Source organism: Helianthus annuus, chromosome 17, assembly GCF_002127325.2.
Source record: "Helianthus annuus cultivar XRQ/B chromosome 17, HanXRQr2.0-SUNRISE, whole genome shotgun sequence".
In the NCBI taxonomy this organism is placed as follows: domain Eukaryota; kingdom Viridiplantae; phylum Streptophyta; class Magnoliopsida; order Asterales; family Asteraceae; genus Helianthus; species Helianthus annuus.
In genome coordinates, this window is record NC_035449.2 from 14,108,562 (window position 1) to 14,132,117 (window position 23,556).

Sequence of the window (23,556 nt, forward strand, 5' to 3'; positions counted from 1 at the left end):
AATTGGTTTCATGATCTTATTTGGTATATTAGGACCCTTTTCTTGGTACTAAATTAGCTATAATGTTACATCATAAGGTCCTATCAGTTAATTTTTAAGGACGCTTGTAAGTGTATCAAAAGATTAAAAGTATGTAAGCACATGTTAGAACAACATAAAAATGTCCTAATATGTTTCTATTAGGACACTATTTTGGTTCTTCAAAGACATATTACGCGACCATAAAATTGGTTTCATAATCTTATTTGAGATGTTAGGACGCTTTTTTAGTTCCGGGACTTATTACGACCCCTTTACATGAAACGCTTTTACCGTTGGTCCTATTAAATGAAAGGTCCTATAAAATAGCATTTTAGGACGCTTTTGCGCGTACTAAAAACCCAGTTTTCTTGTAGTGCAAGTTATATTAATGATAAAACAGGTTGTATGGATCCTACATTGCTAATTATGTTTTAATTTGAAATAAAGCTTTCTGTTGACTTTTTGTAATTAGCTTTGACCCGACAATTGACATAGTTAGAGTGAGAATCTGAGAATACCCTTTTAAGGGTTTATTACCCACATAATTACCTACTTATAGGTATTTTTGATTCGAGATTTGACTGAATAATTATAGCTTAATCTCGAAGTCAAACCTTAATTACGACGGTTTGACTTTTAGCTAATTAACTAAGCTAAACTGAATTATGAAGGATTAAGGACACTTACAAGAGTCCTAAGTATGATTAGGGACCTAAGAGAAGCTTGTTGAAGTCCAAAGATGCTCCAGGTAAGTCTTGAAATAAGTTGTAAATGAGCAAGGGAAAATGTCACCACTTCTTCTCCTTATATAGTGAACTAAGAAGCACAAGATCAAGCCAAGTAACTCTACAAATGTTGTGAGATGATCCCAGGTGCCCCTATGATGCTATATACTACCTATCAAGCCCCTGATTTCGAAAACCACACTAATAAGGCGGTGGAACTGGCTGAACAGGCAGCTGTCCAAAACCTGCTGCCAGCGACAGGCTTACGGACCGTAAGCCAAATCCCTTGCGGTCCGTATCCATCTCTTACGGACCGTAAGCTTAGGTGGTTGCGGTCTGTAACCGACCCTGGTCTGATGCTCCCAGATATGCCTCTTGCGGACCGTATGCTTAACCGGTTGCGGTCCGTAACCGATCCTTGCGGACCGTAAGCTTTAAGCCTTACGGTCCGTAACCGATGACCAGAATCCAAACTTTTGCAAACTTTCAAGTTTTGACCATGCAACTTTATAAACTCCGAATCTCATGCAATCCTTTTCAGTTCAGGGTCCCTTTTGCTCAGCCTTTGCATGCTTTGCATGCACTTACACCACTTTGGCTCCTTGTGCAAGGTTTTTGAAGTGTCGGAACATCAAGACTTCACCTTTGGATTCTTATGGAGGTTGGTCATGACTTATCAAACTAAATTCAACTTCTTTTAAACAAGAATTAAATCAGGATTTTGTAGTATCATTTTTAAAGAACCCAATTTCCATATAAGAATGGAATTTATTTATTTAGGAATAACCAGCCAAATATATATTTGATGTTTATCATAATGATTTAAGGATCTTGGGATTTATAATTTGGGTCGCTCAGAGGTATTTTAATAACATGTCGCCCTTTTAAATCCTACCATACATCTTTTATTTGGTCCGGGTTCCTGACACGTTTGTCTTACATGACAGGTGTCTTTATTTTATTGGGTATGATTTTACGAGGTGTTACAACGTATGAAGATTCACACCCATATCCATAATTTGGATACACTTGATGCGCCGGGTAATATGGTTCATGAACAGGTGGAGTTAGAGCCTCATTCAAGTCTGGAAACGGTTTGTTTTGATCAATAGGGACGCGAGACTCAACCTCCTCCTCCTAATTAGAATCTAGAATGCCCGATTCATCCTAAAACAATGGTATGATAAATATTTATTAATATAAAAAACAACAATGAAGAAAGTTAAGTTAGTAAATGATATCAGATCGGTTTTAGGCACCCCCCACGAGTCGTTAGAATACTGTCCAAAGAAATAATTATCGTCCCAAAACGATGACATTTTAGCTCCACACTCGTGCGACAATTAATATGCAAATGAAAGGAAGCTTGATTCGTATGCCGTGAGTGAACACATGAAAGTCTAAATACAAATGTTTCAAATTGACAAGTATACGCCTTGTATAGCCCTATACTATGCGTATACCTTTATTCTCGTGCCCAAACAACATCATATCAATGTCAAATCTGGCAGATGTACGCTGCGTATAGAGCTATACGCAGCGAATATAAGCCTCATACACAAGCCTCATACATCTCTATACTCGGTGTACATCTGATTGATTTGACACTGTACGAGGTTTACCATCTAGTATAGCTATGTACGTGGCGTACATGGAAACCCTATACGCCACATACAACTCTATACGTGGCGTGGATAAGGCTAAGGTTTAGTGTGCAAATAGACATTTTGGTATGCAAATATGTACATCCTATATTAAAAGTCTGTTGGTTAGAGCCTAAAGGGGTTCATAACCCGAACTAGATCTTAATCTTTTATTTCTGAAGGTTGATGTGTCACATATCTTGAGAGTTGTTTGAGATTAAATCACCTACAACTAAAAAAATAACACGGAGAGACATGCGATTCCGTAGCCCCAACCTATTTACGCCGCTGCTTATAGTAAAGCAACCAACGATATTTTTATAACATTAGAAGACATCCGATTTTTTTTTTTTTGAATCGCCAAACGGAACCTTTATTAATACAAAGAAGACATCAGATGCCGTTATGATGATATATTTTAACCATCAAATAAAAGAAAGGCATATATTCTAAGCCATTTTATAATGCTTAACAATAATGGTGATAATTAAGCCTGCAGATGGAAATAGCCATGTTTCACGTGCTTGCATAGCCTTTAACGTATATTTAAAAACCAAACTTGGCCAAAACGAAGAATCTCTTTGCTTAAATGAGTTATTAAAGTTCGTTGGAACTTCCAACTTGGAAGTATAATAAAACAATGAGTGAAACATGAGGTGGTTATTATTCGAATTGAAGCACAATAGCCAAAAATATTAAATTGAAATGCAGAATCTGTAACTTGTAGCAATTAATTAAAATAATGAATTCTTATCATCTAAGCATATGTATAAGCTTGCCCCACAAATTAACGAGAAATTATGTTTTATTTTGAAAGAAAGCTCATGGGTTGGAGCCGTTTAATAAAATGAAAAGAAAATGCTTCATGCATAGACTTCCCTTCGCAGCCATCACAGATTTATTCACTTTGTTTTTTAAAGGGGACGGTACTACGGCAAAAAGAAAAAATATATTAGTAATAAGTAATGAAGTACTGAAATTTTTGTGTATATATATCATAATTGATTCAATTATTATACAAACTAGCAGAATCGTAATTGATTCAATTTTTATACAAACAAACAGAAAAATGATAAAGATTTTGTAATATATACATATAGAGATTTGTAGTCACACAGAAACTTGATTCTTCATCGCGTAATACCAATATATGATTTTCAGATACATGAACAACAAACTTTGTGCTACATGAAATTAGCTTCTTGAACCCTAAAAAAGCAGAAACTCAAATTTGAGCTCTTTTATGCACTTGAACATTGTGACAACCCATAATCAAACTTGGACGTGCTTTGTCAGCAAAAGATACATAGTTTCCCTCATACCCATCAGAGGAAACAAACAAACCTATAAACTTTTGAGAAAACGATCACGTAGATATATATAATCAAACCGAAAGACCTAGTCAGTTTAGCTAAGATACTACACATCTCTTACTTCAAACATGTTGCGGTTCTTGACGACTATATCAAACATATGCACAGACTTGAACTTGTTGAAGTGCTTAGGGAGAGAAATGAGATGAACAGTGGACCTTTTGTGAAACTGCAACAAATCAGGATCATCATAGTACCTTTCCCATCCTAAAGATGACAAGATTCTCTCCAGCCTATCATAGGAAGTCACCACTTCGTTCGTTGGTACATGGACCAGGACCTTACGTCGAGCCGAACCCTGGCAGGAATCACCTCCAGGGCTCTCCACTAGTCGAACCACACCGTTCTGGTTGAACACCCAAACACCAGACATTTTAGTTCTGTACTAGCTAGATAGGTTTTTGAGTTTAGGTTCTTATGAACAAGAATATGAATGTCTGGAGTTGGGGGATGGAGGTTTATATAAGGGTTTCTAGCCACCTAGGGTGGAGAATATATGCATACACATATATCTCTATCTATATATAATAGATAATAGATAAAAGCGTGCGTTTTGGGCCCATTAAACATTAGGGAAAAGAACTTTGTGTGTTGGGCATCACTTACCCACGTGTGAATGAGTGGGGAGGGGAAATTTTGGATGGAGGGGAGTCCGAAATCTCTTTCCAAGTCATTATAAATCCCCACAAACATAAAGGGATTCTTAAGTAGATATTGTCGAGTCGTTTCTGGTACAACCAACATTGGAAACAACTGTACTGATGGCATCCTGTGTGACCATATATTGATTGATATTACAAGCAGTTAAGGGTGATTGAGAAATCTTTTGATGGGTCATGACTATGCAGTTTTGATTGGAATGTCTGAGAAACCATTTTACCACCGAAATTAATCAAAACGTATCAAAATTTTAATAATAATGTGTACTTAAATAACTAATAAATCACACAATGATATTTATCTAAACAGTGTTAACATTCTTGCCTTGCAATTCCACAACCTCGCTTAACTAACTAATTGGGCTTGAGTACATAAACTCTAATTAGAGGGAGACTAAGGGGGTGTTTGGCGTTGCGTTTTCAAAATAGATTATACGTTTTCAAAATAGATTTTGCGTTTTCAAAACCGCGTTTTGAAAAAGCATGTAGGTACATGCTTCTTTAAAATTGCGTTTTGTAGGCAGATAATCACTTTTTCATCCAAACACTTTTTTAGATAATTTATGTTTTACAAACGCAATAATCAAATAATCACTTCAAAACATAAACTCAAACACCCTCTAAATCAATTAGATGGATTTTGTGTCAAATTTAAGCATGACGGGTTCTCAAGGGGACATCCAAGTGGTTAAGTGATATGCTTTACAACTAAAATATTGAAAGTTCAAATACTGTAAAATGTATATTGTGGTGTGTTTATCCTAAAAAATTCTAGAAATTATTGTTAAAAAAAATTAAGCATGACATGGTTTGGATTCGTTATTTAAACAATAATTATCATCTTAATGCATAACCAAATATATATAACCAATCATGAACACTACTGTAAAAAGTTTAGAATGCATCTATTCACTACAACTTAAACATTGCTGGTGAAAATTTTCTAACAGCAAAATCGCAAATTTTATTAAAATGATACCCACTCTAATGAGATGGAAATATGACATCATATGCCATTATGATTTAATATTTCTCCCATTATAGATAACCTATAAATAAAGGAAGGCACATATTCTAAGCCTTTTTCTTATTCACTATATGACACGCCTAATGTTCCAATACTAATGCTAATTAAGCCTGCAAATTTAGCCATGTTTCCCGTGCTTGCATAGTCTTTAACATATCATCATGTTCTGAAAACCAATTGGACCAAAAGGAAGAATTTCTTAGCTTAAATGTTTGCTAATTATAAAGAAAAAGTATAAAACCATGAATCCATGAGTGAAAACATGAGGTGGTCCTTTTAGGAGAGCACAAAAACCATATTATCAATGAGGTGGTCCTTTTAGAAGAGCACAAAAACCATATTATCAAATTGAAACACATGGCTTCTAGTCCTTTGCTAGTTGCCGGTTCGTTAATAAATTTTTCGGTTCAAAAAATGAAAATCAAATTGAAACACATAATTCTTAAATTATAGCTGTTAAATTAAAATTAACCCTAATCATCTAAGCATAATTGCTGGGTCCACAAGGTTTGCTGTATGAAAAAACTCATGGGTTAATTGGCCGGAGTCGATTTCCTAACTAATGCAAGAACACATATGCTTCATGTATCGACCATATTTGAATCTATTTGTATGCATACAATCCGAAAAATAAGAAAGGATTATATATATGAGATACTCGTATTAAAACACAAACTTGATTTTTCATCACACAAAATATATATGACTTACAGGTACATGAAATTCGCTTCTTAATTTCTAACAAAACCTAAAAATGAGGACTAGTAAGCACTCGAAGATTGCGACCACCCATAAACACAAAACCTAAAAGTGAGGACCATTAAGCACTCGAACATTATGTTTGACAACCCATAATCAAACTTGGACATACATACTTCACTCATACCTTAGAGGAAACAAACCACGAATTAACTTCTATATGAAAACCTAATTCACCACACGACATACACTCTTGTAATAATCCAAATGGAACCTAGCCAACTACAACTGGATAAGGAAGGCTAGATAGCTAATTGGTACTAGCTAGCTACATGTCTCTTACTTCAAATATGTTGCGGTTCTTGACGACTATATCATACATATGCATTGATTTGAACTTGTTGAAGTCCTTGGGGAGAGAAATGAGATGCACATTTGTTCTTTTGTGAAACTGCAATAAATCAGGATCATCATAGTACCTTTCCCATCCTAATGATGACAAGATTCTTCCCAGCCTATCATAGGAAGTCACCACTTCGTTCGTTGGTACATGGACAAGGACCTTACGTCGGCGCGAACCCTGAGAGGACTCACCTCCACCGCCCTCCACCAGTCGAACCACACCATTCTGCTTGAACACCCATACACCAGACATATCTTTAGGTATAGATAAGGTTTTATGTTTTGGTTTTTATGAACAAGAATATGAATGTATGGAATTGGGAGGCTGGGGGTTTATATAAGAGTTTCTAGCCACGTTGAGTATATAGTTACTACATAAAGCGTGTGTTTGGGCCCATTAAACTGTTGAGAAAAAAAGATTTGTGTGTTCAGGGCATCACTTACCCACATGTGAATGTGGGGGAGGGAAATCCCCACAAACATAAAGGGAATCTTCGGCTGAATTGATCCGGCTTATTTTTTGAACATCCAAAATCGGAAACAACTGTAGAGATCCGCATCCTGTATCACCAGATGTTGATTGATGTTACAGGCACAATCTCAGTCCATTTCACTGAAATAAAACATCTAACTATTGTAAACTGGTTGTTCTAGTTCATGGAGACGTTAGTTGGCGTTTCTTGAAGTTGCAGAATTTATTTTCCAGATAAAGATACATCCTGTTTTTTTCACTAAGCTTAATGATCAATAGATCGAGCCACGTACATACTATTATTATCCACAATGTTTTTGGGCTAAATAATGTTACTAGGTATCAAAAACAAGGAATGACATTTCTTGTCTCATGCTCATACATTGTGTGAGCCCCTTTGTGCACTATCTATTAAATTCACAATTGGAAGTTGCTCTAAGGTTGTTACAATGCTTCAAAAACTCCCCTTAATGCCCTTTTGTTTAGAAAAAAAGTTATGCTGTTTTTAGTTTGCGGGAAATTTTGATATATATTGGGGAAATTGCTTGGTAACAAGCACATGTACGGCGGCTATTGTAGTTTTTTTCCAGAAATTAGTATCTTAGAAAAGGTAAGAAGGAATAAACGATGTTACGTTACGTTTGCTTGCCACTACTACAAAAACAAAAAGATTGTACTAGAACCCTTTATGTTATAGGATAGCTTATACAATTATTCCTATGGATTTGACTACCACTTTTTTCCTACGAATTTGACTACAGAATTTTCTATCAATTTTTCTTAGCTTTTAATATTCCTGGGCATTTTTGTTTTCGAGTATTTTCTTCTTAAATATATCCAAGATACAGATAAAAATATACCAACAAAATCAAATCCATAATTTATATTTATACAATAAAATTAGACAACTTTATCCAAAACTCATCACTATTTTCAAAGTTGGTCAACTAGAAGACACATGATCAAAATATATTAATATTATTATTATTATTATTATTATTATTATTATTATTATTATTATTATTATTATTATTATTATTATTATTATTATTTAATATGTAAACGAGATTACACATATCTCTTCACAATCCTCTCCTATTTTCTCCTTAATTATGGCTTCCAAATTTCTATTATTTCCTTTTATATGATGTTCTATTCCCCATATAAGGAAAGGCTTGCATTGTAACAAAATTATCTTTCCATAACATATTTGTTATGGTATCAGAGCGCTTTACGATCCTATACACAAAACCCTAAATCGCCACCATGGCCGGCGACAAAACAAACAAAGAAGATGAAGTAACCATCAACCACAACTCCCCATATTATCTATATCCTTCTGATTACCCAATGCAACTACACATCAACGATGGGAATTACATCGATTGGTCCTAGGAGATGTTGAATTTCTTGTTTGCAAAAAACAAGGTCGGATTCATCGACGGGTCAATCAAGAAACCAAAACCTACTTCTTCAAACTACATGGCTTGGATGAGATGTGATGCCATGCTCAAAGGCTGGTTGAACACTAGAAAAGAAATAAGAACAAGCGTCAAATATGCGGCCACGGCGCAAGAAATCTGGGCAGATCTAAAGGTGCGTTTGGGGAAAATCAACGCACCTTGGGCGTACGAGCTGAAGCAGTCATTAGCCACGATCAAACAGGAAGGTACGTCTGTCTCTGCCTACTACACAAGGTTGTGTTCCATCTGGGACGAGATCCAGTCTGTGCTCCCGGTTCCCGTTTGCAAGTGTAACGGTTGCACGTGTGATATCAGAATGAAACTTAACAGCCTCAAAGAAAGTGAAAGGTTGTATGAGTTTTTACTTGGCCTAGATGGTGAGTTTGGAACCATACGAATTTAGATATTATCTATGCAACCCACGCCATCTCTTGGTACCGCGTATCATCTAATGGCATTAGAAGGCCCACCGTAGATGCAGCAGCGTTTCAAGCTTTTGGGCCAAAGAAGAAGGACCACAATTCATCACAAAGTAAGTTCACCAAAAGGACGGACAACGTAACGACGGTGAACCATCCAAATACTGTGAACTTTGTGAAAAACATGTCCATGATAAAGAAGGTTGCTTCAAGTTAATAGGATACCCAGAATGGTGGTCGGGCAAAGCAAAACAAGAAAAGCCGAAGCCCAAAGCTCCGTGTGTCGAAGGGGAGAAGAGCAAGATGCCGGAATTAACAGACGTACAATATCAACAAATCATGAATTTTTTGGTGAAAAACTAAATGCAACTAAAGAACAGGAACCTCCCATAGCCAACATGGCAGGTAACATTAATCATAAAAGTGAAGGGGTTGAAGGTAAGTGGGTTGTTGATTCTGATTTGCAAAGAACGCCCACTTATTAGCCGATATCATTGCGGATGGAGATAGCATGATCGATTTAACCCATGATGTTGCGGAATTTTGTGAAGGTGCGGTACCGCTCGAAGTATCGTTGACACTCCAATCCCATGAATTAGAAGACATATTGACTAATACTAAGATGGGTAAAATAACTTCTGGAGATATAAAGGTTAAGTGAGTTAAAATAACTAATTGTTATAAAAACTGAGCAACTGTTACTCACATGACACACTGTCTTCACACGACACAGAAGACTTAAGGCGAAACACTAGTCACGCGAAATAGTGACACGCAAAACAAAAAGTGTTGAGACGAAACACTATGCACGCGAAGCACAGGAACTTGGGGCGAAACACCTTAGGTCGAAACACCTGGGGCGAAACACCTTGTGTCGAAACACTTTAAAACGCACGAAGGTGGTTTCGTCTGCACTGGAACTTGTTGATACATGTTTGTGGACGCGACTCGACTCGACTCATCTCGGGCAACGGCATTCCTCCGTCGTTTTGCTTAAAGATCAAACATGGGCCAAAGATCAAAGGACTGGACCTTAGTCCTTGGGCTGAAAACAACTAAGGACACATCTTTGGGCTAACATGTCAGCGATTCAAGTGCTGGGCTGAAGCATCTTGGCGAAACACAATTGGGCCCAAGCCCAGAATCGGCGAAACAAGCATATGGTCGACGAAACTGAGTTGTTTCGTCGACTTAATTCCCTTTCGTCGACCATGTTTATGATTCGCCGAGTTCATTCCGTTTCGTAGTGTCTGTGGGTATATATAGTGTTGGTGCACTTGTGTCTGTACTTTGTCTGTATTTTGTCATGATATAAAACGATGTCCTTTGTTAGTCTTGTAAGTTTGACCAAGTCAACCATCCTCCTGGTTTGACTTGGCCAAACAGTTAGAACCTGATTGTATTTTGTTTGTGTCGAAGGATGAGTTGTCGAAGGATGACTCATCGAAGGATGAGTCATCGAAGGATTGTTTAGATCCTTCGATGAGCACGAAGGATAAGCCTTCGATGGATGTTGATGGACCTCGAAGGATATCATCATTCGAGGTATATGTGGATCCTTCGATAGGTTTCAGATCGATAGATGATCTTTCGATCATCTATCTGATCCTTCGATCAGCCTATCTGATCCTTCGTCCAGACGAGCTGTGATGAGTATATATATACTCATGTAGTGTTCACTTCACCGTGAGACACAGAACACATAGTGAGAAAAGAGAGAGCATTCTGCTGAGAACACACACACACTTAGAGAGAGTTTGCAAAATAGATTTGTAAACATTGAGCTTGTAACCGAACCTTTCATACGTATTAATACAAGTGGTGTTAATCGGTGAAGATAGTGTGTCGTGTTTGTGCTTGTTTCATCTCGGTTTGCACTCTAGCTTGGATTCCGCACTTGCTAGTGTGTTAAACATAACAAGGATAAGGTTTAACCTCATCCTCCGAGGGACCTACAAGTGGTATCAGAGCCGTGTCTCTTTTCCTTGTTAAAAACCGAGTTTATACAAGATTTTGGAGTGTTTGGACAAAACTCACATGGTTTAGCACCCGTTTTTAGTGTTTTTCTCGCATTTCTTGTCGTAAAAACGTGTTCTAAACTAACCGGGTGTGTTAAAGGACGGGTTGGGTAACTTAAAAATTTGTTTTTAAGAAGTTTGGTCATTTCCGGCCAAAATTCCGGCTTACTCCGGTGACCGGTTTCTGGATAAGGACCTTCCTTTTTAAGTAATATTTTATTGGTCAAATCCTGGTTTGGTAAAAGGTATGGTTTGAACATACCTTCTGCCGAAAGTTTCTACCAACCAATCACCTTTTTCACCAACTTGTCACCTTTTTGTCAACTGTCTCAGTAGAGATCGAAGGATATCCTTCGAAGTCGAAAGATTATCTTTCGATCAAAGGAAGTTCGATAGATAATCATCTTTCGAACATCCTTCGAAGTCTGGGACTTATCCTTCGATCCAGGGAATCTTTTCGAAGGATATGTTATTCGATCTACAGTTCTTATTCGAAAGATAAGGATCCTTCGTTTGGAGAATCTTTCGAAATCATTGTTCGAAATTCAACAGTGATCTTTCGAACACTGTTGATCCTTCGAACAAGTATTGATCCTTCGATCCTAGTCTGTTTAAGTTTAACAAGTTTGTGTTTATCTTGTCTTTCGATCAGGGATCCTTCGGATGGCTGTTATCTTTCGAGATATTAACATAGAATTCATTTCTCCTTATCAAACATGAACCCAAGTTGGTGGGGAACTCCGGCTCCAGACAGTGGAAAATACACAAATACAAGTTCATCTCCCTCATGGTGGGGTACACCGGTTCCAGATAGTGGAAAGTACACAAATACAAGTCTATCTCCCTCATGGGCCGAATCTCCAGTGTCGACATCTTCGCAAGCAAATGCCATATCGACAGGTCAATGGGCATTAGTATCAAATCAAACTCCGAGCATTCAAAGTGTCCTATTGAGCGAAAGCGAAACCGGAAGTTTGAATCGACCTCCAAAGTTGATGCACTTAAACGAGTATCCGGGATGGGTTGATAGGTTCTACACTTACGTGCTAGGGCAAAATACAGAATTGTGGTTACGTTTCACCACAGATTTCGATCAAACAATAGAGGTTGCCGCTTCATCTGCCGGCACGTTTGCCGATCTTCCTGAAGATCAAAAGAAGACGTATGATCTGGAAAAGAAAGCATACGCCATTCTCACTCAGGCGTTAAGCAAAGATATTTACCATCAGTTTGTCAGTTTCAAGACAACAAAGAAACTGTGGGACGCGTTGAAGACCAGAGGGGTAGGAAATGAAGCAACACGTCAATTGCGTCATGATCTTCTCAAGAAAGAATTCGATGGCTTCACGTGTATGGATAAGGAATCTTTGGGAGATATGACAAGCCGTTTTTATCACTTGCTTACAGAGTTGAACAATTTTGGAGTAGTGACAACTACAGCAGAGGTGGTGAAGAAGTTTGCTGATGCATTGCCTCCCCAATGGAATAGTTTCTTGGAAATCTTGAAGTATAACGGAGTTTTGAGGACTACAAATATCAACGACTTCGTACAGCTTTTAGAAAACAAGGATCAGGAGGAAACCTTAAAGGCAAAAAGAGTTCCAGTGCCACAAAATCCAGAGATGTATTATGGAACTTCCAGTTCTTCGTCTGCAAGAACCGGTCCACATGCTCCACTTCAAACGGCGTTTGTCACAAGCACGGATATGTATGGGAATCCAGTACAAGTTCCTGTTAAGCCGGCTCCCACCACAGACATGTATGGAAATCCTCTACAACCATCTCCTCCTGCTCAACAACAAGCGTGTTATGGAGGGACATCATCTGCTGGTCAACAATCAAAACCAAATACAGTACAGCTCGACACTTCAAGCTTCTCTAAGGTCAGTGTAGAAGTAGCAAGGGAACACATGGAGCTGCTTAACACTTTAGTGAGCGCGTACTGTGGGTTAGTGGAAGGTCAGATTGGCAACATTAATCTGACACAAGAAGACTATCGGCAGATTGATAAGGAAGAGATGGACTTGATGGATATAAAGTGGGCCTTTGCTAGTGCTGTAAGAAGGGCAAAGGATTTCATGGAAAGTACTGGCAGAACCAGCTTGGAGAGTAAGAAAGACACCAAGTATGGGTTCGATAAACAGGCAGTAAAGTGCTTCAACTGTGGTGAACGGGGTCACTTTAAAAGGGAATGAACAAAGCCAGCACAGCATGGGAACCAGAATCCCTTCAGAAACCAAGGCAACCAGCATAACCAGAACAGGAACAATGAACGTACATTGATACCTGTCAACAACCAGAGTCAAGCTGGAACATCAAATGCCAACAGGGCACTTGTGATTCAAGTGGATGAAGGTTGTGACTGGTCAATCCAGTTGAGTGGTGATGCTCCAGATGGAACAGCATGTTTTACTGAAGTTGTTAAGGATTTAGTTCACACCAGTGGTGGAGAATCTTCCGCCAATGGTGGAGAATCTTCTGAGGATGAAGACTCCTCGGGATATAGCAGGAGTTCAGATGAGGAATCCTCAAGTTCAGGCGATGATCATGTGGGTGAGACATCAAATGCGTCAGTCGATGCAGATATTGATGAGCTTTTGGAGGAAACTGCAGGAGAAACTCAAAGAAGATCTATCTTGGTGGATCAAGCTGCTTATTCTTCGTCTTCTCTCCATTCAGCCTTTATGGCTAATGTCGACAGTTCATCAAGTCAGGTATGTGTCGATGAACCCACTGCTATTAATTGTGATAATTGTGATAGTTTGCATGTTAAATGTGCTGATTTAGAGGCAAACATGTCTGAGTTGCAAGGCAAACATGATGCTTTACAAGCTAGTTTGTTTGACTTGCAAGACAAACATGTTTCTTTGAATGCCAAGTGGTGTGAATTGCAAAGCAAACACGAGGCTATGCAAGAAAAGTATGATGTGACATTCATCCACAATCAAAAGTTGACCGTGGATCTTTCAAAATGCACTGAAGCCAATATGTTTTATGAAAACCATGAAAAGGAGTTTAAATCGGTAATTGAAAAGTTAAAGAAAGATAAAACCGAGTTAACTAAAATGGTTTCCAGAAAACAAACTGACATTAATTTGTATATATCTCGCCTTGAGATTATACAAAAAGAGATGGCTTGTGTGAAAACCGAAAGTGAGGCGATCCAACTTAAGCTAGACAGTTATTTGAGCTCTAGCTATGTGTTGGATCACATCATTGACGTTCAGAAAGAGAAACGGGATGTCACATGCATAGGCTACAAGAAATGTCCACCACCAGTGAGACACAATTATGATGCAATGCCTGACGAGGAGGATAGAGTGTTCTTTGAACCATCTGTTCCTCTAGATGTAAAGAGTTTGCTACAGGGCTCGGATACAAGAAAGAAGTATCATCAGATTCAGATGTATCAGCAGATACATGTGTGTCTTCTGCTGACCTGAATCAGGATCCTCCAGTCATTACTGAGGATGCTGATTCTTCTGATGATGAATCTGATGATGCTGTCCCAGCAAAGTCTGATGCGGTAGTCAAAGATGAGAACATACCTCTCGAGAATTACATTCTACGTGATCCTCCTGCAAAACCCGCTAAGACTGTTGCAACCGAGTCCTCGTCTGCAAAAGAGTCGGAGAGTGTGAATTTGCTGTACACTCTTGTTGGTGATGATAAAATTTATTCAGATAAAGATTTTCCTATTAAGAATGTTAATCAATCCTTAATCAGTAAAGTCTTTGAAAATTCGACAAGTAAGTTTTTGGGAAAGACAGGACCACATGTTACAGTTACACAGTGTCCTCCTTTTCCAAAGGCCGAAATTCGAAAACTATTTGGGAAAAAGAAATTACCAACAGTGCAAAAACAGCAAAATCACACCAAGCCAAAAGGAAAATCACCGAATCAAGCACAAAAGAAGCCGAATCAAAAGAAGAACAAAAATGTAAACTTTGTGAAATCGACGGGAACGGACAAAATCGAAACGTTTGAAAACAAATCTAACTTAGATTTTGTTAAGAAAGCAACTGTACAGAAAAGAAATGAACCAAGTAGTTCAAAACCTAGTACCTCGGGATCACAAAGTTCATCATCATCGGCAAGACGATCACATGATACTTCGGGGTTTGTTGAACGAAGATCATGTTTTGAGTGTGGAACAATTGGACATATAATTCGAAATTGTCCATATCTTCATAAACAAAAAGGAAAAGTTGATGTTCCCCGTGACCAAACTGACCGCAGGAAAACTGTTTCGGTAAAACAAGATCCCGCCTTGTAAAAGAAAAGGAAAAGAAACAGAAACGCCAACAGGTCAAGAAAATTGAAAAGGCGATTAAAACCGATGTGGTTAACAAAACATCTGTTTCTGTCAAACCAGAAAATTCAAAAACTTCAAACAACCATGAAGTTAAAATTTTAAAGAATAACACTGGTAAAACAAAACAGACCTGGAAACCAAAAACGGTCACTGAATCAGGGGGACCATCACAATTTACCAATCATCAAAGACAAGAAGTTATTGTTATTGATGAAAATGGAAGACCCAAGACCACAATGGCTTGGGTCCCCATCTCCAACTAATCAATTAAGTTCATGTGCAGGGTGTTCCAGGAGGAACTATCAGTAGTCATTGGATTGTTGATAGTGGGGCATCCAGGCACATGACAGGCGACATGAAGCTTCTCTACGACGTCAAATCTATTAGAGGAGGTTATGTTGCATTTGCTGGAGATAAGGGTGGTTATATTACGGGTGAAGGAATGATATCCAACGGGATTGTCAGCTTTGACAAGATCAACTTTGTGCAACAACTTGATCACAATCTTCTTAGTGTTTCTCAAATTTGTGATAAGCAATTCTCAGTACACTTTGATGCTAATGGATGTTATGTGCTGAAACCAGGCTTCAAAATTCCAAAAGAATGGATTCTCTTGTCAGCTCCAAGGATAAATGATTTGTATGTCCTTGATATGAGCCAAGCTATTACTACGTCTGCACAAGCAACTTGTTTCGTTTCCAAAGCCACAGAAAAGGACTCTATCTCTTGGCACAGACGAATGGGTCACATTCACTTACGCAAAATGAATCATTTGGTTTCAAATGAATTGGTGAATGGTGTTCCTCTTAAAAATTTCCATCTTCAAGACGTCTGTGTTTCATGCCAAAAAGGAAAACAAACGAAGAAGAAGCACCCTACTAAGAAAATCAACACGGTGGCAGTTCCTCTTGAACGTTTGCACATGGATTTGTTCGGTCCTGTCAAGCACAAGAGTATTCGGAATGATCAATACTGTCTCGTGATTACTGATGACTATTCAAGATTTTCTTGGGTGGCGTTCATGGCACACAAGAGTGAAACCTTTGGTATTATCAAAAACTTGATCATTCAGATTGAGAATTTGTATAAGTTGAAGGTTAGGCGGATACGTAGCGACAATGGTACTGAATTTAAAAATCATGCCATGGCGGAGTTTTGCACTTCAAAGGGTATTCTTCATGAGTTTAGTGCAGCTTATACTCCTCAACAGAATGGCGTCGCAGAACGTAAGAACCGCACATTGATCGAGACTGCTAGGACAATGTTGGTAGAGTCGCAGTTGCCCATTCCATTCTGGACTGAAGCTGTGGCCTCTGCATGTTACACATTGAACCGAGTCCTTACAGTCAAAAGGCACAATAAGACCTGCTTTGAGCTTCTTCAAAAACGGAAACCAGATTTGTCTTATCTTGAACCGTTTGGAGCTCCATGTACAATCATCGATCCTAATGTAAAGTTTGGGGCAAAAGCAATTGAGGGATACTTTCTTGGGTATGCCACCCCTAACTTACGAGTCTGGAATCTAGAGACTAAAAGGGTCGAGGAATGGTCTGAGGTCAGAGTACAAAGGCACACTTTGCCAGTCAAATGTCCTGGTCAGCCTTAGATGTTTGAGTACGATGACTTTTTCAATTCGATCAATGTTGAAGCCGTTGAAGAAAGTGCTGCGGCAAGGATGTTTTTCGAGAGTGACAATGCAACAGTTTCACCGGTGGTTCGTCCAATTCTTGTCAATCAAGAACCATCTTCGGTGAACAATAATACTCTCGACAATGAGGATTTTCATGATGCAACCGAATTGAACGAATCTTCAGAGGATGATGAATTTCTAGATGCAGATCAAGAAGCTCCAACAACAGCAGTTCATGGTACTTCAGAGGGTACTCCTCCAGTGGATGCCCATAGAACAGCTGAAGCTACTGCATCATCCTCTTCGTCAATTCCGGGCATTGATTTAGTTGTTGATCTCAATTTCAACAATCTGGGTATAAATATTCCAGTTCCAGATAATCCAGAAACAAGGATTCATAATACCCATCCTCAACAAAACATCATCGGAAATGTGCAAAGTGGCATTCAAACAAGAAACATGTTGCGAAACAACAACAATGCAGGCCTGTATGCAGCTATTCGAGAATCCGGGCAACAAAACGATTGGTCTTTCGCGTGTTATGTTTCACAGGAAGAGCCAAGAACTTGGAAAGAAGCCATGAAAGATAACTCTTGGGTTGAAGCAATGCAGGAAGAACTGCAACAATTCCAGAAGCTTGGTGTCTGGAAACTCGTAGAGAAACCTGCTGGATACAAGAAGATTGGTACCCGTTGGGTTTTCAAATGCAAAAAGGATGACCGCGGAGTTGTTATCCGGAACAAAGCACGTTTAGTCGTTCAAGGTTTTCGTCAGATAGAAGGAATCGACTACAACGAAGTCTATGCACCTGTTGCACGTCTGGAAGCAATTCGGATCTTTCTGGCTTATGCCTCATTCAAAGGATTCAAGGTTTACCAGATGGACGTCAAAAGTGCATTCTTACATGGTGTGGTTGAAGAAGAGGTGTACGTCGAACAGCCTCCAAGTTTTGAAGATCCTATCCATCCCGATCGGGTTTGGTTGCTCAACAAAGCTCTCTATGGTCTACATCAAGCACCGCGAGCTTGGTATGCAACCTTATCTAACTATCTGCTGCAGAACGGTTTTCGAAGAGGTCTTATTGACTGTACTCTTTTCATCAAAGAACAAGATGGAGATCTTCTTCTGGTATAGGTATACGTTGATGATATTATTTTTGGTTCTACTAATGATGTCTTGTGTAGGAATTTCGAGCGCATTATGCAGGATAAATTCGAGATGAGCGCTATGGGGGAAATGACTTTCTTTTTGGGCCTACAAGTGCAACAAACTGAGTCTGGGATATTCATCCATCAGACTAAATATGTTGGTAACATCTTGAGCCGGTTCCAGATGTCTGATGCAACGCCCATCGGTACCCCACTGCCACAAAATCACGGAATTACTCCAGACTTGAAGGGTGAAGCTGTTAGCCCCTCATACTATCGCGCAATGATCGGATCTCTTATGTACCTCACAGCATCAAGACCAGACAAAATGTACCCAACGTGTCTGCTTGCCAGATATCAAGTCAACCCGAAGGCCTCACATCTTGCAGCTGTCAAAAGGATTTTTCGTTATTTGAAGGGTTGCCCTGACACCGGTCTATGGTACCCTAGGGATAATAACTTTGAATTGGTCGCTTTTAGTGATTTTGATTTTGGCGGATGCAAAATCGACGGCAAATCCACAACGGCTGGATGTCAGTTTTTAGGAAATCGCCTAGTCACATGGCAGTGCAAGAAGCAGATGTGCGTCGCAACATCAACATGCGAAGCTGAATACATTGCTGCCTCAAGTTGTTGCTCCCAAGTTCTTTGGATCCAACAACAATTACGCGACTACGGTTTTAAATTCCTAACTACTCCTATTTACGTTGATAATTCTGCTGCATTACAGATCACTAGAAATCCTGTGCAGCACTCAAAGACCAAACACATCGAAATCAAATATCACTTCATACGTGATTGCTTTGAGAAAAGGCTAATCGATGTTGTTAAGGTCCACACCGATGACCAACGTGCCGACCTTTTTACCAAAGCATTTGACAAATCAAGATTTGACTTTTTATTATTGGTAAACGGCATTAAGGTCAAGCAAGAGTAAAACCAACATCGGAAAATCATTTTTGTAAATATATCTTTGTGTCTTTTAAATTTGTCTTAGTTTATTGATTTTAGGGGGAGTAAATCCAAAAATCTGAAAATCCAAAAATATCGAAAAATTTCAAAAACACAAAAACAATAGAAAAACAAAAATGAGTTTCCTGGCGAGCAAAAGAGAAAATGATAGTACATCAGTGGTCTATCCAAATCTCTTTAAACCTTAAATGAAAAACGATAAGCAGCTCTATATAAGATGTATCGGTAGGCTCACAATCATTTTAAAGTGTGCAGGGTGATATAAATCTTAAATCGACTGAAGACCAGGTGGGAACCATTCATTGGCATATGGTCTTAGTACCGAAATTTCCTTTGAGAGATTGCCGAGGTTCTGAGATTTTCGGTCTTCATGCTGCTTATCATCTGTGTATCATGGTTGTTTCTTTTACCGAAAAATAACGGGGACGCAAGTCTAGATCTTCCATGATACTATACATACGTGTACATACTGCATTCGACCTCAATAAGTGATAAACAATCACATGTCCAAACAAATAAGTGATAATATATCACATTATCCGGGAGTCAAGTTCGTCTCTCTGCTGTACGAAAGTACTGACCTGTTCACGAACTTGCTCCTGTGCCCTCATGCATATGAAAATCAAGTTCCTCATCAATAAGTGATTCTATCACATAGGGCTTGTTTTCAAATCAAAATAAGTGAGAATCTCACATCATATACGGTCAAACAGATGATAATCGGTATACTCACCGGTAAGATGAACCCTCGTGCATACCTTGATACGGGAATGTGTCGTGATGTGGATGAACACCGGTCGGTAAGTATAAATCATACCTTAACGTATCCCCTCGCCATGATTACATCTGATAAGTTGAGCTTATGTGGATAACAATACCGATAATTGTTATAGGATGCTTATCTTAATGTTAACTAATTGAACAACAAGAGCGTTTTGGCATGACCGTACACTGATATGATTCTCTTACCCTCGAAACTCGCAAAAAGAATGTCTGTATATATTTATTTACTGCTTTCAGTCTTTACATTTGAAAAATTCAAAAATACCAAAAAGATTTTAGGTGTGTTTTAATATAAACTTTATAAAAGCCAAAAAGATTTTATTTCTATTTTATTTTCGATCGTACGATGTTGGATCTCGAGTCTTCGTTACCTGAAACCTGACTGAAAACCGAAGTGACTAAATCTTCAAAAACAGTCGAAATTTGCAAGGTTTGAAAGTTAGAAACTAAAACTGACAAATTTATTAAACTTTCAAACTGTCGGACGGTGTTTGATTGTGACATGGTCATTCGTGTGTCATTTGTTTTTATAAACTATATTCCAAGCAGTTGTTCTCATTACGCGTTTAGATTTCTGGCATGTGCAGATTCTAAAGGCAAGGAGAACATGGTCGATCACAAGCTTCGGAATGAAGACACGACGTGAAGGCACTCAAATGATGAAGATGATCGAGTTGCCGCTGACCATCATCAACACCACAAGGATCTCAAGCTATAAAGATCAAGTCATTCACGAGCATAACTCAAGGGGGTGCTTATGTTAAGGGGGAGTTTGTCAACACACTTCTTACATGAAATAGGGAGTTTGTTGATACACTTTCTGCTTTCAAGACGTGAAGACTTTGAAGGTCCTCCGACATTAAAGACTTGAAAGGACGTCAGAGACTTGAAGACACGAAGATCGAGACAAAGCTACAGCCAAGGGGGAGTTTGTTGGTGCACTTGTGTCTGTACTTTGTCTGTATTTTGTCATGATATAAAATAATGTCCTTTGTTAGTCTTGTAAGTTTGACCAAGTCAACCATCCTCCTGGTTTGACTTGGCCAAACAGTTAGAACCTGATTGTATTTTGTTTGTGTCGAAGGATGAGTTGTCGAAGGATGACTCATCGAAGGATGAGTCATCGAAGGATTGTTTAGATCCTTCGATGAGCACGAAGGATAAGCCTTCGATGGATGTTGATGGACCTCAAAGGATATCATCATTCGAGGTATATGTGGATCCTTCGATAGGTTTCAGATCGATAGATGATCTTTCGATCATCTATCTGATCCTTCGATCAGCCTATCTGATCCTTCGTCCAGACGAGCTGTGATGAGTATATATATACTCATGTGGTGTTCACTTCACCGTGAGACACAGAACACATAGTGAGAACAGAGAGAGCATTCTGCTGAGAACACACACACACTTAGAGAGAGTTTGCAAAATAGATTTGTAGACATTGAGCTTGTAACCGAACCTTTCATACGTATTAATACAAGTGGTGTTAATCGGTGAAGATAGTGTGTCGTGTTTGTGCTTGTTTCATCTCGGTTTGCACTCTAGCTTGGATTCCGCACTTGCTAGTGTGTTAAACATAACAAGGATAAGGTTTAACCTCATCCTCCGAGAGACCTACATATAGTCTGTGTCTGGATAAGAAACATAAGACACAAGAAGGGAGAGCACAGAACACACACACACTGAGAGAGAGTTTACAGAATAGATTTGTAAACATTGAGCTTGTAACTGATCTTTTCATACGTATTAATACAGAGGTGTTAATCGGTGAATCTTGTGTGTTGTTTATTTGCGTGTTCTATCTCGGTTTGCTATCTCGGTTGGATTCCGCACAACCGGGGTGGTTTGTATACAAGGATTAGGCGACTAGATCCTCCTAGCCGGACCTACAAGTGGTATCAGAGCCTTGGCTCTTCTCCTTGTTAAAACCGAGGTGTTCTTGGCTGTTTTTCGGGTTTTTAAAGTTCATATTTTCTGGAAAACATCTTAAAATAGGGTTTATATCTTGTGTTTTGCTTGGTGTTTTGTTAAAAACCTTGTTGTTTCTCATGTTCTTATGTTAGTTATTGGTTTTTATTAAACATTTTGGCAAAATCGCATGTTCGGAAAGTTTCGGTTCACCGGAAACTTCATGAAGTTCATGGTGTTCTTCATATTGTTCTTCAAGTATTGCACTTTTTGATCTTTGAAAACCATTTGTAAAACTTGTTTGTGCATTGAAAAGTGTTAATTGATTATAATATTCAAACCTTACTTGTTTGGTGAAAAGAAGCATGTCTTAGCCGAAAGTAGAGTCTGTGTGTGTCAGGATAAGGTCAACTTGAGAAAGTTTACCAACCATTGACAGCTTTTTCGACGAAACAGACATTTCACGAAACAAAGATTCATTAGTATTCGACGAAACATAAACCCTTTCGTCAAACTCACCATCGACGAAACAAACTTGGGTTTCGTCAACTTGTGTTGGGCCTTAAACAACTTGTTGTTTCGTCATTTGAAAGCCCATAAGAGCCCTTTCAGTTTCGTCAAACAAGTACTTGGGCTTCACACTCTTGGGCCCAGATTTAATTTTCTGTTTCGTCAATACTATTCTACGAAACAAAAATTTTCATTTCGTCATTTACAAATTGTTGGGCTGTGTTTCGTTGACTTTCAAAAGCCCAAAGTGGAATTCAGTTTCAAGGGGCCCAAATAACAAGTCTATTTCGCCAAGCCCATTTTCACAAATCTGTTTCGCCGATAAACAAGCATTGGGCCAGTTTCGTCAAATTTTAAAGCCCAAAAGGAACCTATAGTTTCGTCGACTGGGTCGTTTTCAAAAATTAAATTTGTTTCGTCAACATATAAGCGTTGGCCCATTTCGTCACATAGCAACTTTTCTGTTTCGTCAATATTAAGCCCAAAATCTGTCTCGTAATAATAACATCGCCTAAGTCTGTTTCGTGAAATTTTGGTTTCGTCGAAACACTTGTGATTTTAAACAGAAGGTTTGCAATTGTGACTTAACTGTTTGTTTGAGGTGTGATTTTCAGGAATTCATTTTTCTTTATCAAATATGAATCCAAGTTGGTGGGGAACTCCGTCTCTGGATGAGGGAAAGTACAGGAATACCAGTTTATCTCCTTCGTGGGCCGAATCTCCCGTATCCACTTCTTCGCAAACAAACACTATCTCAACTAGTCAATGGGCTTTCGTATCAAATCAAACTCCGAGTATTCAAAGTATTCTGTTGAGCGAAAGTGAAACCTGAAGTTTGAATCGGCCTCCAAAGTTGATGCACTTAAACGAATATCCGGGATGGGTTGATAGGTTCTACACATAGGTGTTGGGGAAAAATACAGAGTTGTGGTTACGTTTCACCATAGATTTCGATCAAACAATAGAGGTTGCCGCTTCATCTGCTGCTACGTTTTCCGATCTTCCTGAAGATCAGAAAAAGACGTATGATCTGGAAAAGAAAGCATACGCCATTCTTACTCAGGCGTTAAGCAAAGATATTTACCATCAGTTTGTCAGTTTCAAGACAACGAAGAAATTGTGGGATGCGTTGAAGACCAGAGGGATAGGAAATGAAGCAACACGTCAATTGCGGCATGATCTACTCAAGAAAGAATTCGATGGCTTCACGTGTATGGATAAGGAATCGTTGGGAGACATGACAAGTCGGTTCTATCACTTGCTTACAGAGTTGGGTAATTTTGGGGTTATGACGACTCCAGTTGAGGTGGTGAAGAAGTTTGCTGATGCGTTGCCTCCCTAATGGAATAGTTTCTTGGAAATTCTG

At 38.8% G+C, this 23,556-nt stretch overlaps 2 protein-coding genes across 2 annotated transcripts; both read right to left on the bottom strand.

Annotated features, from left to right (window-relative positions):
• Nucleotides 1–3,457: 3,457 nt before the first annotated feature.
• LOC110923523 (flowering-promoting factor 1-like protein 3) lies at nt 3,458–4,182 on the bottom strand. Its single transcript, XM_022167604.2, has one exon. The coding sequence runs from the start codon at nt 4,133–4,135 to the stop codon at nt 3,809–3,811; it is 327 nt and encodes a 108-aa protein (XP_022023296.1). The 5' UTR covers nt 4,136–4,182; the 3' UTR covers nt 3,458–3,808.
• Nucleotides 4,183–6,166: 1,984 nt separating this feature from the next.
• On the bottom strand, nt 6,167–6,829 carry LOC110923264 (flowering-promoting factor 1-like protein 3). Its single transcript, XM_022167411.2, has one exon. It carries the CDS (start codon nt 6,800–6,802, stop codon nt 6,476–6,478), a length of 327 nt encoding a protein of 108 aa, XP_022023103.1. The 5' UTR covers nt 6,803–6,829; the 3' UTR covers nt 6,167–6,475.
• Nucleotides 6,830–23,556: the final 16,727 nt, after the last annotated feature.

Excerpts from the sequence above, each read along its gene's own strand:
- LOC110923264 (XM_022167411.2), bottom strand. The coding sequence starts at position 6,802 with ATGTCTGGTGTATGGGTGTTCAAGCAGAATGGTGTGGTTCGACTGGTG.
- LOC110923523 (XM_022167604.2), bottom strand. The coding sequence starts at position 4,135 with ATGTCTGGTGTTTGGGTGTTCAACCAGAACGGTGTGGTTCGACTAGTG.